We start from the raw sequence: 17,891 nt of genomic DNA on the forward strand, positions 1-17,891 counted from the left end.
AATCTAGTTCTAACTATTACAAGGTCTTGGAGTTGTAACTCCAACTTCAATAGTACTCAATTGCACCTGCACACTCAAGAAACGAGTTAGTAATACTAAGAGAGATCCTCTCGGATCTAAACACAGGTAATCAACTAAACGCCAGAGAGCAAGAACAAGAGATCAAAGAAAACTTGGCTCAGAACCCGCCGCAACCAACACTGATCTATTCTTCCAGAATTAGATCCAAGGGAGCACCAATGGATTGGATAGAGTTAACCCTCAGACCACCAATACCTCCACTAAAGAAACCCCTCACACCAGATCTAGTTCCACCGAACAAATTCTCTACACACGGCCTTCAAGTTCTCACAAACCCTAAAACTTCTCCAGAACTAAGCAATCGAAGAGATTGCTGCACACCAGCACCCACAAATGATCTTACACTCAAAGAACCATGGAAGATCACCAAGAGAAGGCCGGAAGATCACCGGAGAAGAGAGAAGAGAAGAGAGAGATGCTCTGAGTCACACAAGAGTGGAGAGAGAGAGAGAGATGAATCCTGAATTAAGAATCGGCACCAACCCCATTCTCACTTAACACAATCAACCCTACATCCAACGGCTTAGAAGCCATCATCCAAAGAGAGAGACACGTGGCAGCATCTGGTGAGAGGGTTTAAGCAATTGGGCTCAGCCCAATTAATAACATCTGGGCATAAGAAATATCACAGCCCAAATAATAGTCCATCCAAAATTTTTCCACTTTTTTCTACTTTTTTCATCTCTCTACTTTTTTCATTTTCCACTTTACTCTCCATTTAGGGTTCGTTTGATTAGATGAGTAGACTTCAAAAAATTTTGAAGGTTTGGGTTGCTACCTTCAAGTTTGTGGCAGAGTATATTTTCCAAAATGGTGTTTGGTTCCTTTAGTTGTTACAACATGTGGCTTACATCGGTGTTTGTCTGCATTAGTTGGAAGCATGTTTTATTGGATTGTATGACATATTTGTCCCTAACAAATTACATTAATTCCAAATTTTCCCTTTAACCAAAATAAACATATATATTTTCTATTTGCCCCAAATTTTCACTCCCGCCTTCTTCTCTACATCTGCGAAAACTCCCCGCCCAAAGCAGATGGCCAACAGCTCACGGAGGTGAAGTGATTAGCGGCGAGAACAAACCGACGTCTTCTTAGGGCACACGGACAAGGTGATTTGCTTACCAATTCTCGTTCTATGTGTTGCTTAATCGTCCGTCGAATCATTCGGTGTATGTTCTCATATTATTCACGCCTTTCAGATGCATCTACGTTTTGTTGTCAACTACTGATTACCTTGCTCTCTCTCTGATATTACTTTATTTTTGTGTCATTATTTTTGTTTTTTTTTGGAGAACATGTAGTCATAAATTCAATCTGCTTGTGTGAATGATGCCTAACTCTCACATACCACCGGAATCGAAAAGCCACAACTCGAATGGTTAGTTTATGCACTGCAATTAACATGAACTTTGAGGATAAATAATTCATGAACACTTTATCGTTGTGAAGGTGGTGCTATGCGCGTTAAGACTGGTGGAATGAAGCCCGATAGGTCTAGGCGCGCTTGGTCACCTCGTGAGGAGGAAGTCCTCATACTTGCCTTGAAGGACCTAGTCACTAACCGTTGGAAGGCCGATAATGGGTTCCGAGCAGGATTCCTCACTCGTGTTGAAGAATATATCCGTCGAGAAATCCCTAACACAACTGTGAAAGCCCAACCTTATATTTCCTCTAAGATCAACACTTGGAAGAAATTCTACAATTCATTGAATTCGATGCTTGACCGTAGCGGTGTTGGATTCAACTCAGATGGTGACTGGAAGATAGAATGCAACGACGAGCAGTGGGCCCAAATCGTGAAGGTTACTCAGTCACATCTCCCCTGCTGTTCTGCATATTGTTTATCATCAGTGTGAGTTTTCATTTGAAGTTATTGTTTTTTCCTTGTAGGTTGATTCTAAAGCACGCTATATGAGGTATAAGTTTTGGCCATTTTACAATGACTGGAAGCACATATATGGGAAGGATCATGCAGCTGGTATAAGATGCGAGGGCATGACTCAAGCTTTTGCCAAAATGGGTGCTGCCCCTTCTCCGACTGGTCGTGTCCCTTCACCAACTGGTGGTGACCCTTCTCTCGTGCCGGAGCCTCATCCTGATATGTACAATGTCAATCTAGATGATTTGTACACCCAAGAGGAGATCCAAGAAAGCCTCAATCCGGATACCGGATGTGAAAGCTCTTACAAAAGCCACACTACATCCAACAAACCTAATCGCAAAAGGAAGGCAGGGGCTGCATTGGAATCCATCTTGGAGGCGATGTCAAAGATGAACGAAGAAACGAACCAGCGCCTGGACACTTTAACAACCTGTATCGGATACGAGTTCGACCTAAGTGCTAAATGAACTGAAGTTTCAAAACTGCTGCACACCGTCCCAGGTTTGGATAGGAAGCAAAAATTCCTTGCTAGCGACATACTTGTGAAGGAGCCCGAGAGGCTGGACCTTTTTATGGGCTACGACGATGATGAGAAGGCTGACTACCTCATGCATATCCTTGAGGAAAAAAATGGTAAGTGATCATACACCAAAGGGACGACATTGTTTTGGTGGACTTCAAAGCCTAGTAGCTCCATGTCACGACCGCACTTTGCTAAGGATAGCAAACGCGATTTATCGTGACTAGGGGAGGATTAAAGAAGCGAGGAAGAAAGGAAAATCTCGACAATACTGGAATGAACGAAATTAAATTAGTATAACTGGAAAAATACATCAAAGTGCGTAATACAAAAGAGCATAAGCTCGTTATTTACATTGCAGCGGAAGAGTCAAGAGAGGATGACACTGTGTATGGAGACACGATGCATCCAAGCATTTATCAAACTGAAACACATTCGCCATCTCTGCTCAACATCGCCCCTAGTCGTCACCGCTTAACCTGCATATTTCGAAATATATGTAGGGCTGAGTACAAAAATACTCAGTGAACACATTGCCGAAAAATACACATATACATTTTTAACAAAATATTGTCAAGCCATCATCACAGTAACACTTAGGGGTTTTATTGAAAAGACCTGAGCGTACTAAAAATATTCACATTGGGCTGCAGCCCCATTATTCTGTACTTAGCCATATCTGATCATCTTGTGCCGATGAGATGGTATTCTCATACGGTCACCTTCCCTGCCCAACAGGTCAGAGGTATCCTTGTGCCGCTGAGATGGTGTTCTCATACGGTCACCTTCTCTGCCCAACGGGTCAGAGGTATCCTTGTGCCGGGAAGGTGGCCACCTTCCACGGTCAGAGGTATCTCGTGAACACTAGTCCGAGCGGGGACACCACCCTCACTGGGACCCGAATTCGACTTATAATCATCATTCATAATTCACTTGGCCTTAGCCAACAGATAGGCATCATACACAAAACATTTATGGCGAGACAACATCAAATCACGAACATGGGTTCGAGTTTTCATAAAATATAATTTTTGTTTTTAGTATAAGAAAGCTCACCTCGTTCGTTTAATTTCCTTAACTTGAAATTCTCGCTCCGACTTTAACTTGTAGAGATAACCTTTTTGATAACAAAACAATATAATATGATATACTAATCAAACTTCAAGAAACCTTAAACTTTAATAGGAATGCATGCCTCCTAATTAATCTCTTTCATTTTGTTTATTTATTTATTATTTATCCTTAAGAAGATTTCTAGAACTCATATATTATTTAATGTTTCTTCTTTCACTATTCTCGGGTTTCGACTAAAGTGATATTCCATATACTACTACAAATTTATGCAAAACTATAACAACTTGGATCACAACTAATTATTTTAGCTTAACAATTTATTCTTCCATCCTAAATCCTTTAGATATTAATTCCATCCAGTCCAACAATTCTTCTTGCTCTTTGATAAATCTTGGCCCAGTGTCTATTCCATCGAACTAGCCCATAATCTTTGCACCAAATTAGAAATTAACCCAACTCTATTTAAATTATTGGCCCATCAATTAATTAGGAAAAAGAGCAGCCTCAATTCTAAAATGAAATCAGCCATATACTCACTTACTTATCGGTCTCTCTCTCTCACTCAATCACACTATTGACTTCTTCCCCAAATGCACATTATGAAAACACTTCCCCCAAATCAGAATTTCAATCGCCTCCCCCCTTCACACCTTGCTGCCGTCGACCAGCCGCCACTGTCGCGCCGCCCCCGCCTCCGGCGGCTTCCCCTTCTCTCTTTCTCTTCTCTCCCTTTCTCTCTCTCTCCCTCTCTCTTCACCGTACCGCCGCCGCCATGAATCCGCCACCGCCGGCATGCACCGCCTCGCCGCCCCTCCGACAGGTAGGGTGGTCAACAAATTTCGTTCCTCTATTTTGTCTCTTTCATTTGCTTATTCACCAAGATTTTATTTATTTATTTATTTTTTAACTTTATTATTAGATTATTTTATTTTATTCCTTTTTTATGCCAAGCTTTGCAAATTAGAAATTTCAGATTTGAAAGGAATGAAGACAGTGTCGAGCTTGCTACCGAAAGTCTCTCCGACAGATTCCTATGTTATTTCAAGCTAAGTTCTTAGTATCCCTTAAAATCGGCCATTTTATTTTTCATGTTTTTGAGATGCTAGCAACTATGTTCTTGAGATACTAAATTTGCCTATAAGCAATATCCATCGGATGCTAAGTTGGTATTTTGGGCAGAGGCTAAGTTTTGCCTATATACAATATGTGGAACTATTTTGAGCAGAGACTATATGCAATATGTGAAAAAAGTGAGGTGTTGATGATACTCACCTTTGTGTGATTGTGAAAAGGGCTTGCTGATATACAAAAGGTCCTGATGGATTGCTTCCTCCTCTTGCTTCGTTGAGAAAATATTGTGGGAGTTATTGTTTATGTGAGGTGGGGGTATGCAAATGATTGGTGGTGTATACATATATGTGCAAGAAGACGGCAACTTGGCTGACAAATCTCCCCTCCAAATATTCTCTCTGTCAGAAAATATCATCTTTGTCAGAAGATGATGATCTTCTCACCTGATCCTTCTAGGATACGCCCAATCCCCCCCCCCCCCCCCCCCCCTTTTAATTCGTATGCATTTTATTATTCTACTAGTTTAGTTATTTGGGCATTTATTCATCTAATATTTGTTTAATTTGGTGTAGACAAAAAACCCGGTTCAAGCTCGTGGCTTTGGTGTAGGAAAACAAATAACATCCACGGTCATCCCTGATGATGTTCCGACTTTCTTGGAGTGCGAGCACGACCGTAGAACGGGCTGCCTGGGCTTGCACGTCTCTCTCTCTCTAATTATAATAGATTAGGATTTGATAAATTTGTATCATAAGACTTCATCGAACTTCCGATGGATGGGCCGGACATTGAAACTTTTTATTTGGTTCTCTCCTTTTAGTTGCACTTGAAATGTTCGTTTGAGAACGAAGCAACTATTATTTATAATTCCAAGATCGATTATAATAAACGAAAATGGCATGTTTTGAATTCTACAAGATCACTTATTATATATATATATATACATTTTTTTTTATCATGGATATTGTTAGGTTGCATCAATGCAAATGACTTCATCTAGAGGGTTTTCTCTATTTCTGAAATACTTCTTCCGTTAACTCAAATTTTTTTGAACCCTCTGCATTTAACACCATAATATAACATACGTTTGTTTATGACTTGTTTTAATCTTTGAAAAAAAATATGGTTGCAAATATTTCGTTTTGTACATCAATTATAATATTTAATTTAGTTGTAGGTTAAATGTTATTTATAACTTTATTTGATTAACCGTGATTCTAGCTATGGTATTATATATTTTAAATTATATTTATTATTTATATTAAGACTGTGAATCTATTTAATTAGCATAATATAATTTTAAAGTGGTGAATGCACTCAATTACTAGTTTACAATTTACGGTTATATATAGGATTTGCAAATCTTCCATTAGATTTAATTCAAGGTTATTTATAATAGGATAATTGACTAGGATATTTGTCAAAAAAATAAGTATGCGATTTTTTAAAACCAACGAAGGAAAGTGTGCATTTTATTCTTGGAGAATAAATTGAAGATCTTTTCTGGGGTTTCTACACTTGATTATTCCTTTACATTTTCAGCCCCTCTCCTCTAATCAATACATCCATAAAATAAAAAAAATGATTCTTCCACCCATTCCCTAAAAAACATATCGCATTGTGTATTAATATTCCTCCAACAAATTGAATAAATATATGAAACATCAAGCTTCATGAAATTCATTTTATTTTACCTTTTATACACATCATCAACCCCACTACATTTAAGTCATTCACAACTTCCCCACTTAGTCCCATCATATAACTCCTGCGGTGAAAGGAAAATGGAGAATTCTATTGTATCATATAATACTCAAAGTAATATTCATTATTCACTTCACATCCCCCCATTACACCAAACACTGAATTAATTAGATTCGAAAGGTGAAGGAGTATGCAGTGTCATAAACTACTGAAACACCAAAGTAATATTGAAATGAAAGAGTATGAAGTTAAAAACAATTAAACAAGTATGCAATGTCATAAATTACTGCCTGAGTTGCGCATTATTCCACATAAACTCAGCTATCTCGGTCCGGGTCTGGTTCCATGCTGGGGTAGATTCAACTGCATCAACATATTCCGACCATCTCCTGCCGGCCCGGCTGAAATGTCCCCATTTGCGTGATCAAGGTCCTCAAGGTCCACAGTTGCATCACCTAGTTCCAACTCCACTGGATCAACTTGCATTTGGCTTCGAATGAAATTATGCAGAATGAAGCATGCCATTATGAAGCACGTTTGTGTTTCGATCGGGTAGAAGCTGGCACCACGTAATATCCCCCACCTCATCTTCAGAACCGCAAAAGCACGTTCGATGATATTCCGTGCCATGGTGTGCCTCATGTTAAACAATTCTTGAGGGTTTTGGGGCTTATGCGCAGCAGGTCCCCACTCCTTCAAGTGATACCGCACACCTTTGAATGGTGTGAGGAATCCTTCGTTGTTTGCAAATTCATTATCGCACAAGTAATAGCAGTCTGGGTGTGGAAAGATGAGAACTGTAAGTTAGAAACACATAGTATCCATAACCGCATCAACCGATCGCAGACTACAACCTAGCTTTCGTACCTTTAGGGACGCGTAGATTGTCAACTTCTCGTGTGACAGCATCACGTAGAACACGAGCATCAGCGGCTGATCCCTCCCACCCAGGTAGGACGTAGACAAATCGCATAAACCGATCACAGACAGCCAAAGTATTGGTGGTGATGTGGCCCTTTCGTGTTCTGTACCGCGGTGCATCCCCAACACTCACACGGACGTCGATATATGTTCCATCCAATGCCCCTAGACAGCCCTAATAAAATACGAACAGTCAAGTCGATCTAAATTTAGTTAAGATATGCATTTGTGTAAAACATATACAGTAACGTTTTGTTGATAATACCTTGAACCATTTCCAACGGGGATCGTCGCAATTCTCGCCCACGGGCGTGGGTTTAGACATGAATACCTCATGAAGTCCAATCACCCCTCTCAACACCTCATGAATATATCGAGAAACGGTCTGACCAGATCGTATAAAATCATACCCTACTATCCGATTCTTTTTGTGATGAGCGAGGAGGCTCAAGAGCATAGACACTTGCTCTTCCATGCTTACATATTTCCGATCGCCCAGACCCATGTGCTCACGTAGAAGCAAGCACAACCGTCCAAAGCAGTTACGATCCATCCGGAGATTGTTCACACAGTCCGTGTCAGTAGAACGCACCAGCCTATCCATACGTCGAATTTGCTCCGGTATCCTGTCTAGCATATCAATAACCACGGTTGTATCGTCTTCATTTTCACTAGTCCTCCGCCGACTAAAATACTCAGCCAAATTGAGCAGTAGCAAAGATTGTTGGCGCTGCCGACGGACCAAATCTTCAACGATTACCAAGACATTTTCAATTTCCTTTCGTTTTTTTTGGTACCCGATCCATGCCTGCGAACAACTAGTATTCATTTGGAAAAGCTAGCTTATGGCTTTTATCCAGGTAGATATTGCTACTTGTATTCATTTGGAAAAGCTAGCTTATGGCTTTTATCCAGGTAGATATTTTCCATCAAGTTACGAGTTTGAAAAAAATTACCTGGTACCAGAGAGTGTACAATGAACATAAATGTCACAAACATACATGTAACTCGACCTTCAAAATGGGTTAAAGATAGTCAAATTTTCCCATTCAATCAATGTGTGAATCAGATCGGTCAAAAATAATAAAAATTAATAAATTATTGTAGGGACAAATCACACGAACACATCAAAGAGGATAATAACATAATGAAATTGAATTACAATCGAATTGTAGTACCTAAACCCCTTAAACCACCTCATAATTCAAATCTAAGCTCATTTGCATGTCCGATCAAATTGGGGGTAAATGATAAATGTTGCAGACAACAACCAGATACCAGCGAAAACGACTATGGAGCTCGAAAGTCTATGGAACAACCAAAATGGTTTGAATTGACGACCTTTATGGCGTGCAAGCAATGGACTTTGAGCAGATTTGCGGCGACGACAGATTTGCTGCGTGCGAGCAATGGGTTTCGAGCAGCGAAGGGGATGGAGAGAGAGGGTAAAAAAGGGAAGAGGAGGTGTTGGTATGCTCAAACAATGAAACTCCGTCTACTAAACCAACTATTTTGGGGGTTAGAGTTACCCATTAAATTGGGTTAGGTAACATTTATTTTCAGCGGGCCGACTTTTTTGGAATGGGCTTGATAGAAAACAACTCATGCAGACAAACAATGAGTTGTTTAGTCCACGTCAGCATTTTCCATCCTTTTCCTACTCTACTCATCTAATCAAACATGCCCTTACTTAATTCATCTAACACAATTTTTCTTAATCTCTGTGCCGAAAAGAAACGTCTCCATTACTATGGAACGGAGAGAGTACATCATATTGTGTTTTTATCTACCGACTCTTCAACTTAGTGTGCATGTGGTATACTTGGATGGTGATGCACTTTTTATTAGCACTAAATAAACCTGCAAGTATACAGAGTAGATTTAGTATAGCTAAACGTCAGTACCGAATATCGAATACAGAGAATAGAATCACAGATTGTCTACCTTCTACTAAGCTTGTTTCACTTTTTGGAAAAGTTTTGGAAAACAAGCAACACTTGAAAGAAATAAACAACTAATTGCGACAAATTAAAGAAGTAAAAATATAAGAGATAAGAGAATTCCAAGGATGTGCGTTCACAGTTATGGTTATACAAGTTCCAACTACAATACCATAGCGCAGTTTATACTTCGATAGAACGAGTTACACGAGTTATGCCTATGCGGTACAAGTGTAGATTAATAACACTACGGTTGTCAATCCTAGATTCGTAACTCCTAAAAGCTCCTAAGACCCTTGAAAAGTTCTCACTCTCAATTAACAGTGTCTTTTTAAAAGAAGCTAATTGCAGTGTCTACTAAGTGGATCTAACTCGCCAACCTCTTCTCACGATTATGTAACAAGTTATATTAAATCTTCATCGAATGTGTCACTCAAGCATGAAATATTACGGAACAATTTAGGGAAGAAACGAAGTAAAAACAAAAAGGACATTAAATAGAAAAATGAATTGTATAACCAAAATCGTTACTAACACATCCCTAGAATCCTATGAGTTTAGTTACACATGATTGAATAAGCTAAAAACATAGAATGAAGGGAAAACAAAGTGAACATGAGAACTAAAGCAATAAAACCCAAAGGTAGAATTCTTGTAGCCTTGATCTTCTCTTGATTTCGTCTTCAACCTTTTGCACAATGAAGAACTCTTTCAATTTTATGCTCTAGAATTATGAAGCAAAACGAAGATCTAAATGAAGAGGTTTGAGGGGGTATTTATAGGGGAAATTTCGAGTCCTAACATAACAAGGTAAGAATGGCTAAGTTTGGTAAATCTTGGGGAGAAAGTAGGTCAAATCTGTGCGCCGCATTTTTGCAGCGGGCAGCTGCACCTTGGCCAGTGGTCGCTGCATAATGATCCGTAGCTTCTGACTCTTGGACAGCGGTCGCTGCACTATGTTGCAGCGGGCGCTGGAATTAATCCCGTAGCTTCGGAAGCTCTGGTAGCGGTCGCTGGACGTCTTCGACTTTAAGCACAACTTTCTCCAGAGCGGGCCGCTACTGATGCGGCGGTCGCTAGGCTCCAGCGGTCGCTGCGCATGTTGCAGCGAACCGCTGGATTTCAGAAACGCTCCAGATTTCTAACTTCGACTTTTTCCTATCTTTTTAGACTCAAATATACACATATCTCACAAAACACATCAAAATACCAAAATAGAGAAAATATGCAAAACATGGACATTAATTGTGACTTTGCCATTAAAATCAAACTAAATAAAGGTCTTAAAACAGTGCAAAATCCGAGTGTATCAAATGGCTTTGACTTAGATCGGTGAATATCTAAGTGGTGTTAAGGTTTAATTTTATATCTTGTACTCTACTCCCTCCGTTCCACAGTAGTATAGTTATTTTTCCATTTTGGACATTCTATAATATTAGAGTCATTTTCTATTTTAGTAAAAAGTAATACATTTTCTCACTTTTTTTTATTCTCTTTACTCTTTTCTTTCTTCTACTTTATTAATATCTTTTTAATTAATACATTAACACCTTTTTCTTAGTTTCCATTCGAAAAGAAATGCCTCACTACTATAGAACAGATGGAGTATATGAGGTATTGGTAATTAGTGAATCATCGGTGATCTTGGTGATAGATCCCTACAATCATCATATCTTCTAAACCAGGCTCTTGGAGATTGTTTTAAACCATATAAATTTTTTAAAAAAAACATAATTCTCCATTTTTTATGTCACTTGCGAATCCTGTAGGAACTTCCATGTAAACTTCCTTCTATACGTTGTTTTAAAAATAGGATCGAACCGGCCGGTTCGACTGGTTCGGCCGCGAACCGTTGCTGTGTTCGGTCCGATTTGCCCCTTAAAACCGTCGTGCTGTTGGACCTTTCCAGGCCGAATAAACTGAGCGGTCGGACCGGAAATTGCTGGCCGGTTGAACCGGTTTTTCTAAAAAAAAAATTAAAATTTTCACTTTGAGTTTTTATTCCCATCGTGTCAAGACTCTTTTTATGCCCTTCTCTTCATCACAGCCCAAATTATTCTACTTGTGAGGCGCAATAACAGAGCAGATCTAGAGATTAACCAACAAATATTGAGATATAAAGTAGGGATTGAGAAATAGAACAAAGATTTAGAGGATTTAAAAGTAGAAGAGATATAGAGAAACTAAGAGATGGGGAAGAGGTTTCAAATATGGAGGTGGAAGTGGAGGTGGGCGTATTTTCTTGGCGGCGCTTGAGGGAATAAGAGTAGGGTTGAGAAGTGTGTTTTAATTATATGGGTATGCCGTTTGGTGGTGTATAGATAAGTGAAGTTTAATTTTAAAAATCTCAAATTTATTTTAATTTAAAAGTATATTATGTGTATATATTTTCACTTCAATATTTTGCTGTGAATATGTACGATATGGGTTTAGGGAAAGTATTATGATTTTTAATTTAAAAATTAGATTATATTACACAATATGTCAAGTTAGGATTGAGAATAATATTAGTACTGCAAATATTTTTTGAATATTATGAATTTATATTGTTGTTATGTTTAAGTATTTTGTTAAAATATTTTGTTCACTACTTATCAATGAACTGAAGTTTAATTTAAAAACTCTCAAATTAATTTTAATTTAAAAGTATATTATGTGTATATATTTTTACTTCAATATTTGGCTATGAATATGTACCGTATGGGTTTAGGGAAAGTATTATGATTTTTAATTTAAAAATTAAATTATATTACACAATATGTCAAGTTAGGATTGAGAATAATATTAGTACTGTAAAGATAACCACCGGTCGAGCCGGAATACTGTAGTTATAAGACAAGCCTTGTTTCTCTCAATATATTAGTACTGGCCGCGAACCGGTCCGACCAGTTGAACCGTGAACCGATAGCTGCATCGGTTTACTCACCGGTTCGATTTTTAAAACATTGTTTCTATATATAGTTACCGTGCAGAAATGCATTCCTCACGTTGAACTTGAACTAATCTTTACCACTTTTGAGAATGTCTCCGAATAATCAATTTTGTAGGTCTGAGTGTAATTTTTTTTATTATAAGACAAGCCTTGTTTCTCTCAATAGTTTTGTCAAGTTTCGTTTGATTTTAAAGATCCATATGCGTCTTATAAATTGTTTCCCTTGTAGAAGTTAACAATTTTTGCCTGCGTGGAATTTGGGTACATGTCAAAGCACAAATCAGAAAATAGAAAGTGAGTAAAGAAGTTGATACTTGATAGTAATAAATAATAATATAGGTACATAAAGAAGTTGATAGTAATAATAAATGCATTACTCGAAATTCTAAGCTAATAAATGTTGTATTATATGTTTGGAACCAGTCATTGTTAGACCTAGACCAAGAACATGACTAAGTCAACCTGCCTCAAGTTTCCCTTCATCCCTATATTATCTCGAATATATTTACTATATTGAAAAACGACATAGTTAGATCATGTAGTAGAGGTTTTATCTACTAACTTTCTTAAGTTGTTAACTCTGCTAGTTTATCAATGCAGTGTATTAAAAATGTCAACATGATGGTATTAAAATGTCAACATATAATTTTGTTGACATTTCAAAATATTATCCAAATTTATATATTAATAAATTTTTTATCCTCTTTTTCATTTAATCAATGAGTTTTTCACGAGGTAAGCAACCTAGTCTGATCTATAGTTTTATTTGAATATGTAATAATTTGAATTTAGTTTGAGTTTCGGATTTTTTACATGTAATTCCAATAATATCTCCATGTTATCCCCTAAAAAATGAGAAGTACTTATTACGTTATTTTAGAGTTAATTATAATTTATATTCTAATGTTTTACATTATTTTCAAATCTATCGAATCCTTTATAAAATATTTACTTTTTATTCAATTTTCAAACTTTTAGCAAATATATTATTCACTACTTCAACTTTTGGCATGACATTGTGTAGGGCTGACAAATTGTGCAGATTGAGTCATTATTAGATCAACCCAATCTAATAAGGCCAAATCCTAAACCAACCAAAAACTCGGATTCTTATTGGGGCTCAACCAATTAACTTCGTGTGTGTTCATGTGGATTATCATGTCATGTCGAAAATTGGTGGGTTCAACGTTAATGTTAGGAAGTTATTATACTCCATCTGTTCCATAATAAATGTCACACTTTTCTTTTTAGTTTGTCCCACAAAAGATGTCACATTTCTATTTTTAGAAAATGTTCTCTCTTACATAAATATAAAAATTATATTTTCTTTACGATAACTACCATAACATGATTAAACTTTTAAAACATGATACGATAACTATCATAACATGATTAAATTTTTAAACTTGATATTACACTTTAAAATATGATATTACATTATTAAAACATGTTATAACATGATTAGAACTTTATCACAATTTAAATCTAAATAATAAAATTAAAGTAATAGTAATATTTTTCTTAATTGATAAAAATTACTAAAATAATAATTTTATTTTTTATCGGATAAACCGAACCCAACCCATAACCAACCCAAAGTCATTAGGTTCTTATTGTGTCAACTCGATAAGGACCCAAACCCTACAAGGCTTGACTCAAATTCATTAATGTTGTGCGAATTCTTGTTGGATTAGTGGTATAAAAAATTGTCAGTCCTATATGAAAGTCCTAAATGAATGAAATGAAATGGTGAAACTCATTAACATTTAATTTTTCTAAAAAGTGACACGTTAGCTTGTTGCTTAAATTTCAGTATATTATGACAATGTAATGTTGAAAATTTGATATAGAGATATGAATGATACAAGTTTGAAAAATGGAATATAAAGTTGATATTTTATAAAGATAGAATAAACTTGAAGATATTGTAAGAGGTTGGAATAGAAATTTTAAATAACTTCCGGTTATAATAATTCTAACTAAATTCAAATCGCTAGATTCAAACATAGCACTAGGAGTCTTGACTCCTAAATTCTAGTAATCAATGTTTTTATGGGACAATTCTTATTACTTATTGAAAAGACCTAGTCATATCCTTAACTAGAGGAGGCTGCCAAGAATTTGGTATAACTTATTCCATGCCGTCATATTCAGTTAGGTATATTATCATTCAGTTTTCGATTTAATTTTATTTGCTAGACTGTATTAAATCGACAAATTAAAATCCTTTGAAAAGCAAAAAATTTAATTGAACTGAATTATCGGAAAAACAATATTAGAAAGACTATAATTGAAATTACAAATATTTATCTAAATCTAAAAATTATATCGCAACAATATTTTGTATAAACGAAAATTCAAAAATTATTTTTCTAAAATTTACATAAAAACATATATCGGGTTAATTTGCTCTGCTAGTATCTCCAAACAATTACTACAATCTTCAGAAATTTAAATACCATAACATAATTTAATATAAATAATACAAATAAATAGATTTTTTTAGATATCTATCTAATAAAAATACTCTTATTTTCCATTGGTCAGTCCATAAATTTAATCCACTTCAATCAGTTATTCTTTCTATCCCTATTACTTTACAATTTAGAATTAAAATAGATATTGTCTAAAATCCCTATTTGTGTAACGTAGAGAACGCTCAAATTATATATATTTTTTTGGTTTTACATATCTAACTGAACCAAAATTCCAAAAAAAAAAATCGACAAAAATTTTTAATTTCGGTTTAATTCGGATTATTTTGGGTATCTTGTTCACCGTTGGATACAATGAATAATGCTTCACAAACTGTGCGTTAGCTTAAATGACGACGTATAAATTGAAAGAAATGCGGAAAAAAATAAGTAATTGAGCTTTCATTGTCAAAATCAAAATCAAAATCTTCAATTCAAAAGACTTTTCCGTCATGATATGGCGTGTTTGATTAAATTCAGCAGTCGAATATTCAACTCTATCTATTGCGTTAAAAAATAAAATCGTATCTCTAAAAATACTTAAGTACTTCTTTCTCTATTATTTATACCTTCTCATCTATAATCCATATACTTCATTATTTCTTGTAGTCAACTACGCACATTATCCTTCAATTCAAACTGAAACATTCTTGGACACTTCCATTACACTTACATAAGAAATGGTTATATATTCGACCCAAAGGTTACGTTGTTGAAATAATATTAAAGATTGTCTAATTTGATTCGAGATTTGTTCCTTCTACTCATTAATTTTAATGAGCTTAAACGACAGACTCAAACACGAATCTAATGCTCAAAATAAATTGACGACAAAATTGATAAAAAAAAAAAAAAAAAAAAAAGATGACAAATTGGAAGAGAGCTTCAAAATTTCTCAATCATCTTAGTTCCAAACCAAAAATATTATTAAAACACTTCATTAAATTTAATTTGCAGCTCAAAAAATTGGATGCAACATATTCATATCCGTAACTCTCAAATTATACTCCAAAATCAACTCAATGAGAATTGAATAAAATAAAACAGTCATATGATACGTATGATACTTGTACACATCAAAAGACCAATCAATTTACTAGTTGATTTTTCAACGAAATCAAATTTATACATTGATCAAACACTATAAATATCCATCAAACCACTCCCTTGTTCATCCACATCATTTCTTTAACCAAAATGAAGCATTTGATCCTTATTTTCGCCTTCCTTGCCGCAGCAAACTGGGCTTCGGCCCAGAACTGCGGCTGTGCGGCCAACGAGTGCTGCAGCCAATACGGCTTCTGTGGCACCGACGCCACTTACTGCGGGCCGGGCTGTCAGTCCGGGCCGTGCACCACCAATGGAGTCAAAGTTGAGGAGGTCGTCACGGATGCTTTCTTCAATGGCATAGCCAATGCGGCCGGGGCGGATTGCCCCGACCGTGGATTCTACACTCGCGCTGCCTTTCTCGACGCCCTCGGATCGTTCCGCGGGTTTGGAACGGACGGCACCGCTGATGACAGCCGTCGAGAGATCGCGGCCTTCTTCGCCCATGTTGCGCATGAAACAGGCAGTAAGTTTTCCGTTTCCAAAAAATATAAATTCTTTCCTTTTTGGTCCGTTTCCTAAAAATTGGGAGTAACTTTTTGTTTTAAGAAATGCGCATCACAACAATCTACTACCACTAGTTCCACTACTTTTTCCACTCATCTCTCTTACTTTACCAATTTTGCATTAAAACACGTACTGTTTCCAAAGTTTCTATTTTTATAAAATTGAGTGGGCATATTCACTCTGTGTTACATAAATTGAAATGGTGACATATCATTATTTTTCTGTGTGTGCAATGTAGACCTTTGCTTTAGAGAGGAAAGTAATAAATCAGATAAGTATTGCGACCCGAACTTTCCGGACTGGCCTTGCAACCCAGACAAGTTCTACTACGGCCGCGGCCCGTTGCAGCTGACGTGGAACTACAACTACGGGGCAGCGGGACGGGCCATTGGGTTTGATGGGCTGAACAACCCGGAGGTTGTGGGCACGGACGTGGGGGTATCATTCAAGGCGGCCTTGTGGTATTGGATGCAAAATTGTCACAAAGCTATTGTTTCGGGGCAAGGGTTTGGGGCCACGATTCGAGCCATCAATGGCAACTTGGAATGCGACGGGAAGGAGCCCGAGAAGGTGACCAGTAGGGTTGACTTGTACACACGTTACTGTGGCCAGCTCGGTGTGGACCCGGGGACTAATCTACGATGTTGATTTCCACTACTCAAGATTCAGTCTACGCCTCGAGTAGACTCGATCAATATATTGTTATGTAATGAATAAATTATATGGACCTAACTAGAATAAATGTGACGAGTCACGTCTTTGAAATGGTATTTGAATTGAATGAATATTCACTTGAGATATACGATTATCTTAAGCTTTTAGAAGTTATTGTAGTAATTTTAAAATGAAAATAGTTTCACAAAATGTACTAACTCATTATCAGATTTCCCGATTAGTATAGTAAAAAAATGCTGTTTCATAAGGGAAAATTTGGGACATCAATGCCGTTTATAATTAAAGCAATGCTAAATTAAAAATATGGAATTAATTTTACAATGTATTTTAACTATCTCAGTTGATTATAATTTATACATCCTAATTCCTAAAGTTACAGATAAATCAATTTTTTAAGAGCATTAAGGGCCCTCCCATAGAGCCTTCCATGGAGCCCTTTTTTTATTTTATTATTATTTACGCCAATTTTTGATAGGGCCTATCTTCCCACAATGGAAGGGCCCTCCCATAGGCCTTCCCATTTCCATTTCATTTCCACATCATCATTTATTTTGTTTTAAATTTGTAGCACTTGTATTTTTAATATGTTAACAAATTAAATAAATTTAAATGCAAAAAAATATTACTCCCTCCGTTCCACCACAAGTGATGGATTTCTTTTGGCCATGAGATTTAAGAAAATGATATGTATTGAGTTAAAGTAAAGAGAATAAAGTATGAGAGAAGAAAAAGTAAGAGAGATGAAGAGAGAATAAAGTAAGAGAAAGAGAATAAAGTAAGATTGTAAGAGAGAGTAAAAGTTTTGTTTTTTGATAAAAAGGATATTGATCACTTGTGGTGGGATAACCCAAAATGAAAAGTTGATCACTTGTGGTGGGACGGAGTGAGTAATAAGCAAATCGTCGTTGTGTTGCAAGAGTGGAAAATAGAATACAACGAGATGGAAAAAAAAAACCTTCATTTAAAAAAAAAGAGAATCACAAAAAAAAAAACAAATAAA

General features: G+C 36.5%; 1 protein-coding gene and 2 long non-coding RNA genes across 5 annotated transcripts; 2 read left to right on the forward strand and 1 right to left on the reverse strand.

Moving 5' to 3' along the window:
- Window positions 1-2,758: 2,758 nt before the first annotated feature.
- On the reverse strand, window positions 2,759-5,104 carry LOC148933326 (uncharacterized). Its single transcript, XR_016136370.1, has 3 exons — window positions 4,833-5,104; window positions 3,543-3,603; window positions 2,759-2,965 (listed from the first exon to the last, which is right to left on the reverse strand). It is a non-coding gene; the product is annotated as an uncharacterized LOC148933326 (long non-coding RNA).
- Window positions 3,908-5,548, forward strand: LOC125222488 (uncharacterized). Of its 3 annotated transcripts, none has more exons than XR_007176568.2 (2): window positions 3,908-4,380; window positions 4,512-5,548. It is a non-coding gene; the product is annotated as an uncharacterized LOC125222488 (long non-coding RNA). The 3 variants fall into 3 exon arrangements; XR_007176567.2 differs by having other exon boundaries at window positions 4,525-5,548; XR_007176566.2 differs by having other exon boundaries at window positions 4,534-5,456.
- A 10,223-nt stretch (window positions 5,549-15,771) lies between these two features.
- Window positions 15,772-17,016, forward strand: LOC125222487 (endochitinase EP3-like). The gene is made up of 2 exons (XM_048125128.2): window positions 15,772-16,175; window positions 16,455-17,016. The coding sequence occupies exons 1-2, from the start codon at window positions 15,800-15,802 to the stop codon at window positions 16,862-16,864; spliced, it is 786 nt and encodes a 261-aa protein (XP_047981085.1). The 5' UTR covers window positions 15,772-15,799; the 3' UTR covers window positions 16,865-17,016.
- Window positions 17,017-17,891: the final 875 nt, after the last annotated feature.

The sequence above is a fragment of the Salvia hispanica genome, chromosome 1 (assembly GCF_029641045.1).
Source record: "Salvia hispanica isolate PSC_SH4W2 chromosome 1, Shi_PSC_v1, whole genome shotgun sequence".
Lineage (NCBI taxonomy): Eukaryota > Viridiplantae > Streptophyta > Magnoliopsida > Lamiales > Lamiaceae > Salvia > Salvia hispanica.